This window comes from Bombus pyrosoma, linkage group LG12 (assembly GCF_014825855.1).
Source record: "Bombus pyrosoma isolate SC7728 linkage group LG12, ASM1482585v1, whole genome shotgun sequence".
Taxonomy (NCBI): domain Eukaryota; kingdom Metazoa; phylum Arthropoda; class Insecta; order Hymenoptera; family Apidae; genus Bombus; species Bombus pyrosoma.
The window spans coordinates 8,907,984-8,924,795 of record NC_057781.1 but is presented as its reverse complement, the minus strand read 5'-3'; the positions used below and the strand labels follow the sequence as shown (position 1 = coordinate 8,924,795).

The 16,812-nt window shown below is 37.2% G+C and overlaps 2 protein-coding genes and 1 non-coding gene across 3 annotated transcripts; 1 reads left to right on the top strand and 2 right to left on the bottom strand.

Annotated features, from left to right (window-relative positions):
* Window positions 1–3,182: 3,182 nt before the first annotated feature.
* On the bottom strand, window positions 3,183–3,255 carry Trnav-uac. Its single transcript has one exon. It is a non-coding gene; the product is annotated as a tRNA-Val (tRNA).
* Window positions 3,256–3,562: 307 nt separating this feature from the next.
* On the bottom strand, window positions 3,563–12,790 carry LOC122573444 (collagen alpha-1(I) chain-like). The gene is made up of 18 exons (XM_043739807.1): window positions 11,664–12,790; window positions 10,551–10,757; window positions 10,120–10,436; window positions 9,506–10,000; window positions 8,847–9,348; window positions 8,476–8,717; window positions 8,196–8,393; window positions 7,647–8,114; window positions 7,542–7,586; window positions 7,007–7,465; window positions 6,755–6,916; window positions 6,496–6,657; window positions 6,047–6,424; window positions 5,691–5,960; window positions 4,972–5,585; window positions 4,684–4,892; window positions 4,415–4,599; window positions 3,563–4,301 (listed from the first exon to the last, which is right to left on the bottom strand). Exons 1-18 carry the CDS (start codon window positions 11,800–11,802, stop codon window positions 3,942–3,944), a joined length of 5,412 nt encoding a protein of 1,803 aa, XP_043595742.1. The 5' UTR covers window positions 11,803–12,790; the 3' UTR covers window positions 3,563–3,941.
* Window positions 12,791–13,072: 282 nt separating this feature from the next.
* On the top strand, window positions 13,073–16,774 carry LOC122573445 (probable ATP-dependent RNA helicase DDX10). The gene is made up of 12 exons (XM_043739808.1): window positions 13,073–13,255; window positions 13,324–13,515; window positions 13,601–13,873; window positions 14,014–14,135; window positions 14,213–14,414; window positions 14,488–14,650; window positions 14,728–14,911; window positions 14,987–15,163; window positions 15,259–15,473; window positions 15,548–15,744; window positions 15,830–16,230; window positions 16,339–16,774. The coding sequence occupies exons 1-12, from the start codon at window positions 13,166–13,168 to the stop codon at window positions 16,469–16,471; spliced, it is 2,349 nt and encodes a 782-aa protein (XP_043595743.1). The 5' UTR covers window positions 13,073–13,165; the 3' UTR covers window positions 16,472–16,774.
* Window positions 16,775–16,812: the final 38 nt, after the last annotated feature.

The window sequence follows — 16,812 nt, the reverse complement described above, 5'->3', positions numbered from 1 at the left end:
GGTAAGCTCCGCCGCCGGAAGCGCGAAAGTCAACTCGTCGTGCGTTTTCCCCCGTAATCGCGAAGTCTGTTCGAAGCGGAGGATCGGCGGAGGCCCGTGTGGCCGCGAGCAAACTCCATCAGCTTCGACTCGTTGTCGTTGCCCTCCCACCCCCGGCTTCTTCGACGACTCGGTGTCACGGGTAAGGTGTATCTGACGGGGGATGCGATCGTGCAGCACGAGGGGATGAAATGGTTCGCGGCGATTCAAGAACATATTTTCATGTACCTCGTTTCTCGCTTTTCCATAACTTTCCCGATATTTAATGGCATGATGGGTGTGACATTTGCTATCTTTCAGAGATACAAAGTGACACAGGTACTGTCTGTGAACAAACTCATCGAGCGAAAATGAATTTTTCATTTAAACTGAGTTATCGATAAATCTCAAAGAACCATTACCGAGCACGGACATTTGATTTTGTTTATCTGTATCTGTTCGTAATCGAAATAAAATTCCTGTCATCGATAATGATTACCGGTAGTCGACAAAATTTTCATCGTTTAAAATGGTTATCCTTGTAGCGGCACACGAGCTAGATAACAAATGAAATCGTGTTGTTGTTTGCCTCGGAGTATTAATATCATTAGGACTTACATGATGTAATAATAAATAAATTCCGGGTAAAACAATGTCGCCGCTACGTGCAACAAAGACGAATTTGAATTTTCCCACTCTCCCCCAACCAGTATAAATAAACGAACGCGATCGCGAGAGAATCGGTATATACCGAGTATCTACGAATTATCGATCAATATCTACGAGTTATCAGCGAGCAATTATACACTGTCTTAGCGAATACGATTGTACGAGCGTCTCTCGACATTATTTATATTTATTAATTTTTTTAATTTAAATATATTTGACGGGTCCTCCACATCTTTAACCAGGATCTTTATTTTTTTTTTTATTAACTCTCACACGCCAAAACTTTTAAAATCTGCCTTATAGCAGTTACGATGTCTGGGCTCTATTTTTTGTTGATAAAATGTTCAAAAGTGATCTCGAAATTTACGAAAGTTTACGAGGGAAGATGTTTTCTCTTGGTCGCATTATTGATCTTTAACGATGCTGCCAATTGTACTACTTGAGATTCAAATAGTTCATACTCGTTATCTACGAATGGAAATTCAAAATCGCGTTAAGTTAGCTTGAGCGGAGACTCTAACAAATGGCTCTAACAATGAGCTGTGAATAAATTTCCATCGAGCTAGAGCTCCGGTTCATACAGTTTTCAGGAAAGTGACAGCGGTGAAACGCTAGTGAAAGACACCTGTATGCTTCGCACGGTACGGGCAGCGTTACGAGAGATGGTCGTAATAACCATCGCCATCGTTGAATATTTTATTTATTATTGCTTGAAAATCAATGATCGTCGTTTCTCCTGCATTTATTATATAGCTATATCTACTGATCGTTAATTTACCTAATTGGGCTACTTTATGTCTCTGAATATTTCTAAAATATCAAAGATAGTAACAGCACGCGCGAATAACAAGAAAAATTAACATCCGAATTTCGCTACTAGCGTCAAAAGTTTTTAATTCCTCATGAAGCATTTCATTGCTAATATATCGTAGTTTCATTTGATGTATTCCAAGTCTGTGAACATATTTTTCGACTTTCTAACAGATTACATTATCTGTCGTGCTTGACAGTCCATTTGATAAATAACTGAAAAAGATTATTTTTAGAACATTGGTTTGAAATTGATAATCTCAAACAGAAGAATTATTTTTCTGCCTAAACGAATGAATATTTTTGCCGAGTGAGATACGATAAAATTGAATAATCGCGATAACAGAGGAATCAAAAAAGAAAAAAAAAAGGAAGAAAAAAGGAACTTAATTTTCAACGCGTCGCGCGTCGATGCGATTCTGTCGGGGCAAAGTAAGCGGTCTGCACTTGATAGGTCGAAGGATCCGTAGGATTCTGAAGCACCTCCTCGACGTGGCAGGAGCAGAAAATCGCGTTGAAGTGGTAACGGTCGGGCTAATGGTTCGGAGACGATATTTTGTTAAACAAGGAAACCTTTTATCCCTCATACCATTTCTTGGACGAGCACTCGGGAACAGGGACGGCTACGTTTCAAAAGAACTTGGTTTCCATCCACCCTCGTAGTAGTTACCCTCTGCACGCCACGAGTTTCATTAAACGTATTTACGTACTTTATTTTTTCTGTAAACATCGATTACCAATCGACGACCTTATTTATGTTTTGAACGAACAGGCATTTTTACTCGTTCAACTAAAATACAAATATTTCAGAATCTTTCCCTCTAATGGGTCGATTAATTATGCAACTACTTCTCTGTCCGCCTTACTCGATCGGGAATACGCTCTTTGCCAAGATACGTTAAAATATTTCATAGATGGTCGAAATATTCAATAGTAGAAGTAGGTACGAATGTATTTGGAGAAGTGCCATCACTGATTTGCGACGCGCAGCGAGCTGAATCCTTCGAAGTTAAATCCGATACGACGCGAAGAAGGTCGCGATAAAAGCGGCCCTGCACCGTCACTTTGGTTTTCTTGTCGCGAGAAGAGAACGAGCTGGAAGTGTGAACCGCCGACCACCACGACAAGATACCACCTGCGCTTTCTCACGGTTCGCCCACGCATATAGCGCCATTCTCGCGAATTCCTTCGATCCCTTCTGGCCTGAATCACTTCTCACTTTCTTCAGCCCTTCCCAGATGCGAATCGATATGGTTCGCGTAACTATCCAGCCAACTCCTACGGAGTTCTGTTCGTGGTAAGCCTCGACTGACAAGTTAATTCACTCTCTACTCGTTCCGAGCAAATGATGCATGGGGACTCAATGGAAACACCGTGTGACTTAAGGACGTCATTTTTAACCACGTTCTATCCGTTGTCGAGCAGCTTATCATGAATCTTATCAATCAATCTGTCTTTCTTGATGTCTATATCTCCGCGTTGTTGACAATTTTATATGTCATCCTCGTAGTCAGTCATAGGGTCGCATTCTGATATCATTATTTCGTGCTGGTTTAGAAAAAAATATGTATAAAAAAAGATAGATGGATACTTGTTTTATGATCGATCGTGGTCGTTTATCAAATTATTAGATAAGCGATTAAAAAGGAAATGGAAATTGGCATAAAAAAAATAGTAAAAATAAATGGTTCCGACCGGGATCGAACCGGCGACCTTCTGCGTGTAAAGCAGACGTGATAACCGCTACACCACGGAACCGATATGTGTGAAGCTTTTTTCATAATATTCATAATAGACAATTTTTTTTTCTATTTATATTCATAAAAGTTATTTTACTAATTATATCTAATAATACATTTAATTGCGAAATGCGAAAAAACGCTCAATTTAGATAATAACGATATCAGGGTTTAAGATAAAAACTGGTAAAAATTGTATATAAGTATGAAGGATTAAATTCAACTGAGATTTGTACGTATTTAGAATCAATTAAAATTATATTTCAAAGCGGGAATAACGTTATAAAGCGAAGGCAATTTTATGTATTATTGCATTTTATTTATAAACATGTGAAAATTCGGCGTATATCGCACAGAATTAATGTAGATCACATACTTATGGCAGTGGTTACAATATTAATAATATACATATATATAAATAACAGTGTTAATACATTGTATTGCACCTTTTACATTCTACTTAAGTTCTGAATGGCACTTTTTTATTCTTTCGAACGTTTAAATCCGAAAAGATAATGATAATTGATATAAGTACATGGAAAAATATAATAGTCCTCACTATTGTACGTCTTAGTAAGAGAAATTTAGATGATTAATAAATTATTATCTGCTGATTACAGTGTCAAGGAAAAAATGATAGAAAATAATTATCGAATAATTTACAATTATACTTCAGTCTTGCCAATAGAGATTTGATAATTTAATTTACTTGAAACAAATGGGTCCGACTGTAAAACCGAACGCTTGATGCGGCAATCCATAATCGACTGGGTAAAAGTCCACCAATGGTAACTGTTGAAGCTTTTTACTGTAAACCAAGAACACTGTATCTCCTTTGCTTTTACGCATTTTACAATTGTCCGTAACGATTTGTGGCTTGATACCGGTATATGAAAATTCATCCTCGTTAGCACCAAGCAGTCGTAAAGATGAATTATAATTAAAATTCAAAACATTGTACCAAGCAACGCTATTAATGCAGGTATAAGTGAAATTTTGATAAGCTTCTTGGCTCAATAAACGCAGAAAATTTAATTGCACTACCCCAATAGCTTCGTATGTAATCTATAACATAACGTAAGATGGATAAGAGATTTTTATATTATACGTTTCAATATGTCATACAGAATTTCTTGTTTCTTATAGACATGTATTTCGTTAGATGAATGTAAACTCACTTTAAATCCTCCGCGCAAATTCGAGTACCAATCCGTTTTATTATTTTCTTTCCTCCATGGTATATTGGGCATTTGACTCGTGTGAATATCAGGGTATACGCAAGTTTCGCCCATATTCGTCATATTGCAATAAACATATACAGAGTCATCAGCCATCCCTAAATTTGGATCGATCCAGTACCAACCTGTTTTGGTAACCGTTATTTCGTAAGTTTTCAAATAATTGACAAAATCAGTAACCTCCGAACGAACCAAATAGAATTACTGACCATCATGAAAATGAGGATGGCCGTAAAATAAATCCTTGCAAGTCCTTACAGGATTTTCTCTGCTCCCAATCGGTTTGCGTATTCGATCCAATTCTTGTCTCATGGCGTATATAGAACTATACATGTCCAAGAATTTTGGGCCAAATTCCTCTTCAATTTGATCATCCTTGTCCAACGTTTCTGAATCTTTCTCTTTCTCGTCTTCCGCGCTGCAAATAATAGTATCATCATCAAAGTGGTACATTTACAGATATAAAAATCAAACATACAAGGCCTAAAAGGTCTTACGTATTTGTCGAAATATCACGTTTCCTTCGAAGAATTTGTTCTCTCGTGAATAACAATTCCGGAGGAATCATAGGTTGCTCTGCAGGTGGTCCAGGAGGACCTGGAGGTCCCGGAGGCCCGAGTTCGCCTTTTGGTCCATCGTTTCCAGCATTACCTTTGGGTCCTATTGCTCCTTCTATTCCTGGAAGTCCTGGAGGTCCATCGTTTCCTTTGAAACCCAATAAACCTGGTGGCCCTTGGTTACCCTTGGGTCCTTCGAGTCCTAGCGCACCTCGTGGTCCTTGTTCTCCCTTCTCACCCTGTTCTCCTTTGACTCCAACGTGTCCCAATTCACCTCGATGCCCTTTGATTCCTCGTTTACCCCTGTCACCCTTTGGACCTTTTGGTCCAACCGATCCAACTTTTCCTGGAGCACCAACAGCTCCTGACATCCCTGGTGGACCATTTTCTCCAGCAAGTCCTGGCAATCCTCTTACACCTGGCAAACCTGATGGTCCTGGAAGACCCTGAGATCCTGTGGAACCTGGAGGTCCCTGCGCCCCAGGCGGCCCCATGTCTCCTTTTTCACCAGGTAAACCTGGACTACCTTGCACTCCCGCTGGACCTTCGGATCCCTAAATAATAAATTAATTTTCATTATTAATTCAATACTGTTATTTGTTTAAAACAAATCTTTAAGATTTATCATTGTCAAAACTGTATAAACAAATAATGTATACTTGTTTTCCAGCAGGGCCAGGTAATCCTTCCTTTCCCGGGGGTCCAATCTCTCCTGGTGCACCAGGATCTCCTGGTTTTCCATCTTCACCATTCTTACCAGCTTCCCCTTTTGGGCCGACTAAACCTGGTTCTCCTGGAGGTCCAGGGAAGCCAGGTGGTCCTGCATTACCTTTTGGTCCTTCCGGACCATTTATACCACGAGTTCCAGGCGGTCCTGGAGGTCCACTCTTACCTTCTTCTCCCTTTGGTCCTGGAGGGCCTCTTTCTCCCTACGATACACGTTTTGTTAAATTATAATAACATAAAGTTTGTTTCCATAAATTTTCATTGAAATAATTATAGTATCATTCCTTACTTGTTTTCCTTCTGGACCTATTAAACCTGGAAGTCCCACCGCTCCAGATTCCCCTTTTGCTCCTTGACGACCTTCTACTCCAGGAGGACCTTGTAAACCTTCAGACCCTTTAGGGCCCCTTGGACCTTGTTCACCTGGATTTCCTGCCGGCCCTACAGGACCAACTATGCCAGTATCCCCCACTTCTCCTTTTAATCCTGATGGGCCAGGCAATCCTTGTGGCCCTACTGGACCAGGAGGACCTGATGCACCAACGGGACCATCTTCGCCTTTTGGTCCTCGCCTCCCAATTTCTCCAGGTGGTCCCTTTTCTCCTGGTAAGCCGATAGCACCAGGTTCACCTCGAAGTCCTTGTGCGCCGGGTGCTCCTGGAGGTCCCTGTGAAAAGTAAATCATAATTTACATTTTACTATTATGCTGTCATATGATTACAATTACATTACGCTTACTGTTTCCGCTTGAGATCCTTTAAACCCTTTTTCACCAGGTGGTCCAATATCTCCTTTGTCTCCATCTTCTCCTGGCACTCCAACAGGACCAGGAGCTCCTGGCAAACCACGTTGCCCTGGTAAACCATCTCGCCCGGTAGGACCGACTGGTCCAGGCTCACCCTGATAAGAATATGTATTATTTAATATGATTCATAATTTCGGTATCGCTTTTTTATCATTTTAGTAATTTATTTATATACTTGTATGTTATTATTACCCTGTCGCCTTTCAATCCGACTGGACCAGGTGGTCCTTTAGGTCCTTGCTTTCCTTGAGGTCCAGATTCACCATCTTTCCCAGATTCTCCTTGAGCACCTTTATCGCCTGATGGACCTTGAAGCCCAGGTGGTCCTATCTCTCCTTTTGCACCTGGCATTCCCTGTTTTATAGAGAAGGGTTCAATTAATGAAAACACGTTATCCTGGAAACTTTAGTTATTATATTATTAGAAAGACAGACAAATACAAACCGGTAAACCATTTGCGCCCCGTTCACCAGGAAATCCTGGTAGACCACCAGGACCTGGTGAACCTTCTTTTCCTTGTAAACCAGGTGGCCCTTGTGGTCCTTCTTTGCCTTGCTCTCCTGGGGAACCTGATTCTCCGGGAGCTCCTGGATTTCCTGGACTTCCAGGTTCTCCTGGTTGTCCAGGTTCACCAGCTGGACCTTGCGGTCCGATAACACCCGGCGCACCTGGTGGACCTGGCGGCCCAGAATCACCCACTGGTCCACGTTCTCCAGAAGGTCCAGGGATTCCATCTTTGCCATTGAGACCAGCTTGCCCAGGAGATCCCACAAATCCACGAGGTCCCTCGACTCCTGGCGTACCAGATTCTCCTTGTAATCCCGGAGGGCCTGGCTGTCCAGTATCACCTTTCGGTCCTGGTAATCCTTCGGCACCTCTTCTTCCACGAGCTCCCCTAAATCCCTTTGTAAAAGATATTCTATTAATTTTTTTATGTGACAATATCATCGCTAATACTATTATGTATTTCCTCACGTACCCTAGGTCCTGGTTCACCACGTTCTCCTGACGCGCCATTGTTACCCTAAAATAACGAAATGATAAATCACATTGTATTAAATTTTACTTGATAGGCTCTTATTACCCTTTCTCCTTTATCTCCACTAGGGCCTTCTCTTCCTGGCTGACCTTTATCACCTTTTTCACCAACATTTCCAGGATATCCAACAAAACCCGGAGGACCAGTTTTACCTTTTTCACCAGGTAGTCCAACTAAACCGGTTTCACCACGTGGCCCTTCGAAACCTTTTGGTCCTTCTAAACCTTCCAATCCAGGAATTCCTTGTGGACCTGATAATCCAGGTTCTCCCTTCGCGCCAATGTCACCTTTCTCCCCTTCTGGACCTCTCTCTCCCTTTTCTCCGCGTTCACCAGGCGATCCACGTTTGCCTTCGTCGCCTTTCATGCCACGAACTCCCGGGAAGCCTATTGGACCTTGCGGTCCTTGAGGCCCTTGTTCACCTTTCATTCCAGGAACGCCTGGATTTCCCGGATGACCAGGAGATCCATCTGCCCCCGACAGACCAGGAATTCCAGGCTTCCCTTGTGGACCCTGATAAAATTGTTAAATAACTAACTAGAAGATTTAATAAAAAGCAAATACTTTTTAAAAAGTTGTATCTAAGTAATTTACCACTAAACCAGTTGGACCCAAAAGACCTTGAGGTCCGGGTGGTCCTACAGGACCAAGTGGACCCGGAGAACCTGGCACACCTGGAGGGCCCGGTGGACCAGTATTGCCTTTTGCTCCTGGTGGACCTTCACTTCCAGGAATACCTGGATTCCCTGGTAATCCAGGGAAACCTCGTGGGCCTATGAATCCTCTAGGCCCCTAAAGTAATTTCAAAAGTACGATCTTCCGTTTCTATATGTATACAATGAATATATTATTGTATAATATTTTCGTTATTCACCATTTCACCCGGTAAGCCTGGTAAACCTGGAGGACCATCATCACCCTGCATTCCTTCGTGACCTGGTAAACCTTGTTCACCTGTGGCACCTACAAATCCTCGTTCGCCTTTATCTCCTGGTAATCCAGGCAGTCCAGGCACGCCCTGTTCTCCTTTCATTCCTGGTGGTCCACTTAAACCTCTTTCTCCGTCTCTCCCAGGTCGACCTCGTCTACCCTCCCTGCCAGTATTTCCAGGAATACCTGTATGAATTTATTAAATATTCCAATGTTTGTTTTGCCCAAATTATCCTGTTATAACATTTAAATATCCAACTTGACAAATTGATGGAACTTCAGGACTGTATACAGAAAAGAATTTATAAAACTGACCTCTTTCGCCACGAGGTCCAGGTTCGCCAACTTCTCCAGGTTCTCCCTTCTGACCTTGAGGTCCAGGTGGTCCTTCGGGTCCAGCAATACCTGTAAGACCCATAGGACCTTCGGCACCTCTCATAGCCAACATATGCTGTGAAAGCATTTGTCTCAGAGCTTCCGCTTGAGTATCCGGTCCTTTCTCGTTTCCTTGCTGGTTAAGTGCTGGAATTATGAACACGTTTCCCGGTGGGCCAGCCGTGCCTTGCAAACCTGCTAACCCATCTCTCCCTGGTTCTCCTTTTTTACCAGGTGGCCCGGGCACCCCTGGAGGCCCCGGAAATCCCCGTGGCCCAGGCGAACCCCTACTACTATAATAAGCTGGATTGTAATACGATCCTTCCAACGATTCAGAATATTTCAAGCCTCCTTGAACTTCTCTAGATAAACTGTCGGAAGTTTTAGAAATTTCTGGCGTTGTCGTTTGATCTACTTCGACTGAATCGATGTTGTTGAAAACCTACATAAACATTTATTTAATAAATAAAAAGACATTATTTATATTTCTTTACTCAATATTTTTCTCAAATTCAATATGTTAATATTCAATATGTCAATTTGCTTTTAAGCAAATGAAAAACACGTTTTATCGTCTATTATTGTAACGGTTAACTCACGGCACTTTGATTGTGAAGGAACGTCTCCACAGTTGGTCTCGCTGCATATGTTACATTCACTGGCCTATAAGCTAACTTGTAGTTGTCGCTGTCTTCGGCATCCTCGTTCCCGTCTTCACTCCCGTTCTCATAATCATCCTCCGTTCCTTTTACAAGATTTTCATCCTGCTCATTATACGAAACATTTGGTCCAGATCTCTCAGCTGTTCTGCCATAACTTCGAGGCGGGTGCAGATTGTCGTAATTCGTTTCATAATACGATCCAGCAGTTGAGAAGGGTTTAACCGGATAACTAGAACTTGGGACTGTCTGACTGTCGCCAATATTTGTACCCTCGTAATAAGTAGACGAGGTTGTACGCACGACAGGATCATAATTCCGCATATTCGAATGAGTACTTTGTCTCGATTGACTTCTACAATTTGGCGCGAAAATCGTACAAATTTCGTAAGCTGCGTCTGGTATCGGTGCAATCTTCAACATTTCCAGACCACCCTATAAATGATTCGAAATAAACGAACAAACCATTAAACTGAATTCCGTCTTAGATTTCGTGTAGAATTAAACTTGTATGTTGTAATCAAGCACGATTAATTTGAATATTTTTCACTGACCATATACATGTTACCATCGACGATCTGTTGGCCGATAATTATGATGCCACTGACGCTAATCGTTTCGTCAAGATTTCTACTTAATTCTTTGGAAATTTGTTGAGTACAATCGAGAATTAGTGTGACAGTATCGCCTTTGATGCTGATTCCTAGACGGTGCCATTTTCCATCGGATATATCAATACCAAACGAAATTGGTTTATCCTCATCATCCGGAGTTGTACTGTAGTAAAGAGTGACATCATTGCCCAATGATAGTACCAACTGTTCCTCACCACTGTCGCTGTAGATAGCAAACAACGTGGCAGTCGAGGATCCTAATTTTGTGATCGTTAAATTGTATCGGTTATTATCTTATCAATGTGATTATAATCTATGATCCGTAAAAGTACAATCAGGATAAATGTAAATCAATTAAAGAGAGTACTAACCGATTTTTGGCTTCGCGACGACTAAAATGGAAAAATCACGCGGTATACCAGTCGGAAACAAAGTGTTCGTATTGATCGTCAGTAGCGCGCTTTCCGTAATGTCATATGCTATTGTATCATTTTTGTGGCAACGATTTTCGGTTACGATCACTCCAACGGGCTCTTGGTGTATTCCCGTACCATCCATCAAGTCTACGATATTCTTTTCTGAAATTGTGATTGTGATTACCAATATATTCCTAAATAACGTCAAAAGTATGATTTTTCTAGAATTTCTTATTTAACAAAGTTCTTGCATACATAATTCTAGACATGTTTTCATAAAAAAGATATTTTGAAAATGTTTCTATAAATAAAATTTACGTACACTTTCTTCAATGTTAAAGTTTTCAACGATCAGGATATCGTCGAAAACATACTTGCATGACAATAAAATTTCACGTAGATACATTTCATAGATAGATATAGCGATAGCATATGTATAGCATATGTAATTTCTTAACTAGCAATGAACCTGTTTTAGCCGAAACTTGTGATTTTACAAGGAAAGGGAAAGATGCGATTAAATAAGCATAATCGTACGATGACGGCACGATGAACAACACAATAACCCCTAGAAACCCAATAACCCCTGATCTCGAAAGACGTAACTCATCGCGTTTAAACCAGTTTCATTAACAAGTCCTCTTTTCCAGAGTGGAACACACAGTTTTGCATGCTACGAACAGTGGCTCAATTAATGTAATAGAGATCACTTAAAAAGACATTCACTAGCAAATGGACTTGCTATTACATAGTTCACAGAATGATTATTTCAACTCGTGTAATTGTACATATCACACGGTGATCATTTAACCTATATAACTGGAATCTTATATTTTAAAGAATTATTTCTTTTTAGATATACATGCTCATTCAGGTTTGTTTGATATTGATATTATTACAAATTAGGAAATGCAGACATACGATCATAAAATCTACTTCGAAATAGCGTATTCATTTTGGCCTGTCGTTTTACTGTTCTAAATAGTATACTTATTCGTCAGGACACAAAGTCAAACTGATTGTTAAGTTGGTCAAATTGTGACTTAAAAAGAATTGTAGCACATTTACCCATGTCTTGCAAGATAATATCGGCTAGCACCGGATACAGTCCTAATGCTACGAGAAGACAAAATGCCCAACAAACGGAGTGGATATTGCGAGGCAGTCGCAGTGTTCTCCATTGCTGTTTCACGTGGTCCCGCCGCATGCTACCCTTTCTTCGTCAAATCATGTTTTTCACAGGGAACTTTTTCTGATACCAATCACCGTAAAAAGAACGCGCACTATCGATAAAGCCACTAACGAACCGATAGGTCGGATGTGAAGACGAGAAAGCCCGAGAAATTTATCTGAATGTAATCGTTGTCACAATGCAGTCGCCCTTCCCCACGCGTTTCCTCTTCTTCTACTTCGATCCCTCCTTTCTAATATTCTATCTCCCCGCTTCTCTTTCACGTAAACGCCGATGCAACGATCCACATGCATTCCACACATGTGTATTTTAATTACAATCCCGCGTTTCTTCTATTGACACTGATTCAGATAACACGTGGCACATCGAAAATGTGGTGCATTATGATCTACCCAGGGCAGGAATCTTTTCATCATCGAGATTTTTCTTATGAGAATACAAGCGAAAATCTATCTTGAATGTCGTACTGTTACATTACATATACTTATAAAAGTTCGTACGAGAAAAAAAAAAAGAAATTGTTCCGCCAACGAATGTGATCATCGTTTAACTATGAAACTTTCAATTAATTACTTCCTCGATACTTTTGATTAACTACTTCCCGACTTAAGTTACTTTGTAAGAGTTCTCTATTCGGTCCGAATGGAAATCAATATTTATCACGTTAAAGAGTATTAATCGCAACGAATTTGAACGAGTAAAAGATAGTTCTTTTTTACGTGATGTACAAGTATATTTGTTCATTGATATATTGATTCATCTATTTTTAATCTTTCAAAAATAATCCTATTAGTCACTGATCGAATCTAATGTGCTAATTAATATAACGTATTAATCAATAATATAAGCTAAGAATATTTTGGGAAATAATTATTTTAAATTATGATATTTCTGTCAGTTTATCGCACTGCTAAAGATTAATTAATCTATAAATAAAGTCGTTTAAATTATTTGTGTAGCAATCAATACCACATATATACTTATAGGATATTACAACTTTTATATTATAATATAAGGCTAATTACTATCTTAAACATTTAATTAATTCTATCGGCATGTACTACCTGTTAAAAGCTTGAAAGCAGATATATATACATACATATACTTTACTAAGAAAATGAATAATTCAAATAATTATTTTTATTTATTTTATATTTCGTATACTTTCTCGCTTTTAAAGAAGATTATAAATACATATAATGTATTCGTTGCATACAGTTTAAATACAAATATTAATGTACTTCGCTATAGTAAGTCAGATAGCGCTGTTGCAGTTAGCGCCTAATTGTACAGTGGCGTTATAATTATATGCATCAGTTGTTCACATAACCTCATAAATAGGTTATATACAACGTTCCTCAGATAAATCTAATATACAATGCCGAAGAAAGTGAGAATTTACAATACGAAGAAAAAACCATTTCCCGAAACAAAAATAATTACTAATCTACAATCTAAATATGATACTGTAAGTCCTAATTTCTTCTTTAAAGTCTGTAAAATTTATAAGATTTTATAAGATTTATATGTTTGCAGATCGATGAAACGAAAATAACAAAATTTACAGATCTTCCACTCTCACCGAAAACTTTAAAGGGTCTGATAGAAAATAATTATATTGAAATGACAGATATTCAAAGACAAAGTATTGGATTAGCATTGCGTGGAAATGACATATTAGGAGCAGCAAAAACTGGCAGTGGGAAAACCTTGGCATTTCTTATTCCAGTAAGAGATTTTATTAAATTTATGTAATACTTTAATGAAGAAATTTGTAACAAAAATTTATAATAAAGGTCTTAAATTGTTTAAGGTCTTAGAGATATTATATTGCAAACAATGGACGAGATTAGATGGACTTGGTGCACTTGTTATTACACCAACCAGAGAACTTGCTTATCAAATATATGAAACACTAAGAAAAGTTGGTCGACATCATGATATTTCTGCTGGTCTTATCATTGGTGGAAAAGATCTAAAATTTGAAAAAAGACGTATGGATCAATGCAATATTGTTATATGTACTCCTGGTCGTTTGTTACAACATATGGATGAAAATCCATTATTTGATTGTATAAATATGCAGGTAAATAGATACAGGAATATAAGTGGATCATTTGACGTGAAAATATTAATTAGCTTAATCATCATTAAACAGATAAATAATAATTAAATAATAACAATGTATTTTTATTTATCTATATCTTTTATCTATCACAATTGTAGGTATTGATATTAGATGAAGCTGATAGATGTTTAGATATGGGTTTTGAGCAAACCATGAATTCTATTATTGAGAATCTACCTCCAAAACGGCAAACTCTTTTATTTTCTGCAACACAAACAAAGTATGCATATTAAGAAAGAAGTAAAGTATAATCATTCTTTATACTTATTAGATTATGTTTATTTAATTTTTTAACAGGTCCGTAAGAGACTTGGCCAGATTAAGTTTGAAAGATCCTATGTATGTGTCTGTTCATGAACATGCTACACATACCACACCTGAAGCACTTGAACAAAGTTATGTTGTTTGCGCTTTAGAAGACAAAGTTTCAATGCTATGGTCATTCATACGAAATCATTTAAAACAAAAAATTATTGTTTTTTTCTCCAGTTGTAAACAGGTATAGCAATATTTGTTATAATTTATTTCAACTAAATATGAAGAATAATGTTATGGTATCTATTATCTTTCAGGTAAAATATATATTTGAAGTACTTTGTCGATTAAGACCCGGTATAAGTTTGTTAGCACTTTATGGTACCTTACATCAACTTAGAAGAATGGAAATTTATGAAACTTTTTGTAAAAAACAATCTGCAGTTTTGTTTGCAACTGATATTGCTGCTCGTGGGTTAGGTAAGGAAAACGAATGATTCTTCACGTGATTCTGAATTAGCCTGAATATCGCTATTCATAATCTAGATAAATTTTAGATTTCCCTGCTGTGGATTGGGTTGTACAAATGGACTGTCCTGAAGATGTAAATGCTTATATACATCGTGCTGGTAGGACAGCTAGATTTCAACGAAATGGTGAATGCTTATTGGTTTTATTACCATCTGAAGAAAAAATGATTGAAAAACTTAAAGAACGCAAAATTCCAATATCCATGATACAGTGAGTTAAAAGTCTTTCTTAAATAAATAATTAAACAACTTATAATGTTTATATATTCAAATAATATATATTTAGAGTTAACCCAAATAAATTGCAATCTCCACAACGTAAAATAGAAGCACTATTAGCAAGAGATGTTTTGTTAAAAGAAAGTGCTCAAAGAGCATTTGTATCATATATAAAATCAGTCTTCTTAATGAAAGATAAAGAAATCTTTAATGTTCGTGCATTAAATACCGATTTATTTGCAAGGTATAGTATATATATATATAAATACACGTAATAATAATTTTAATGACATAAGCAACTATTGATTTATTATTTTGCAATTAATTTTTTTATTTTAGATCTTTAGGTTTAGCCATACCTCCAAGAATTCGATTCCTTCAAAGAATGGAACAAAAACGACAACCATCTGATAAAAATAGTGAAAACATGAAACAATTCACTGCTGATGATAAATTAAACTGCAATGTAGATGTGCAAATAAGTGACTATAAAGAAAATAAAGAAGAAGAAGAAATTAGATCTCAGACAATGAGTCCAAATAACTTTGCACTTGGTATAAAAATAAATGTTAAAATTTATCAAATTATGTATTTTTTTTTATGCGAATATATTTATTTTCTTATACAGATGATAGCGATGACGATGATATATTAACTGTGAAACGAAAAAATATAAACCTTGATGATATACCAATTGAAATCAATAATAAACAGGACGAAAATGTAAACAAAAAGAAAGCCGTTACAAAAGCCGCAATAGCTAAAAAAATTCTTCGAAAAAAAATAGTACCAAATAAAAAGATTACTTTTGATGATAGGGGAGAGGTTTGATTCATTTTTTCTTGCTTTTTCCATTAATTATAAATATAAATCTCTCAAATGTGCAATCATAACATATTTCACTTTACAGGAATTACTAAATCCCTCTAAAGATAAAGTTTCCGAATTAGCTAGACAATATGAAAATGAAGAAGGTTCTGGAATTAACATAGAAATAGCTAAACGGATATTACACGAAGAAGATAAATTTGATAAGCAACGCTTTAGGGAAAAAATAAAAGAAAAACATAGAGAAGAAAAAAGGAAACTAAAAGCTAGTAAGAAGAAAATAAATGATAAAAATGATGAAGATGATCGAGATGAAATTGAGAATACTATAAACGACTATGCTAGTGAGGAAGCAGACAGTGATATAGATTTATCTTGGTTACCAGATCCAGATAAAATTTATGGCAAGCAGCAAGAAAATTATGAAGAAACTATGAATGTTCCAGAAACACAGGAAAGTGAAGGAGAAAGCAGCATACATAGGTTCGCATTTTAACAACTTGTATTAAATTCATTATGTCTACAAAAATATATGTTTTATTTCTAATATTAATTTTATCTTTGGTACACATATTTTTTTATCATTTACAGATCATCTAAAAGAAAACTCATAACACAAGATGAATACAAAAAGAAAAAGAAGAAACAAAGAACATGTCATGAAATAGACAATACAGATTTAAAAGTAGATGAGGAATTAGCATTACAACTTCTACAAAATTGAATTATTATATCAGGATTTTCACTGGTCAAGATTTTAATAATTTTTATATATTCTATAATACAATATTGTTAATACTAAATATTTTTCAGTATCTAAACATTTTGTAAATGAAATAAACTAAATTAAGTCCTCGGATATATTGTACTCTAAATCATTTGTTCAGTGAATTATCATTAGCATAAAATTATTAAAGACATGTATAAATACTACATAATTGCAAGAAAATATTTTTATTTACATCTGAAATATTTTCAGATGTAAATAAAAAAAATTTACATCTCAAACACGTCTTATAAAAATAATTACAATATTTAATTTCTATTGATATTAGTATTATAGCA

Coding starts and splice junctions, on each gene's coding strand:
- LOC122573444 (XM_043739807.1), bottom strand. CDS start 11,802: ATGCGGCGGGACCACGTGAAACAGCAATGGAGAACACTGCGACTGCCT. Junction 10,001..10,119: donor TCGATGGTAACATGTATATG/GTCAGTGAAAAA, acceptor AATCATTTATAG/GGTGGTCTGGAAATGTTGAA. Junction 4,893..4,971: donor CGTGATATTTCGACAAATAC/GTAAGACCTTTT, acceptor TATTATTTGCAG/CGCGGAAGACGAGAAAGAGA.
- LOC122573445 (XM_043739808.1), top strand. CDS start 13,166: ATGCCGAAGAAAGTGAGAATTTACAATACGAAGAAAAAACCATTTCCC. Junction 15,164..15,258: donor AATACCGATTTATTTGCAAG/GTATAGTATATA, acceptor TTTTTATTTTAG/ATCTTTAGGTTTAGCCATAC. Junction 15,745..15,829: donor CTTTTGATGATAGGGGAGAG/GTTTGATTCATT, acceptor TTCACTTTACAG/GAATTACTAAATCCCTCTAA.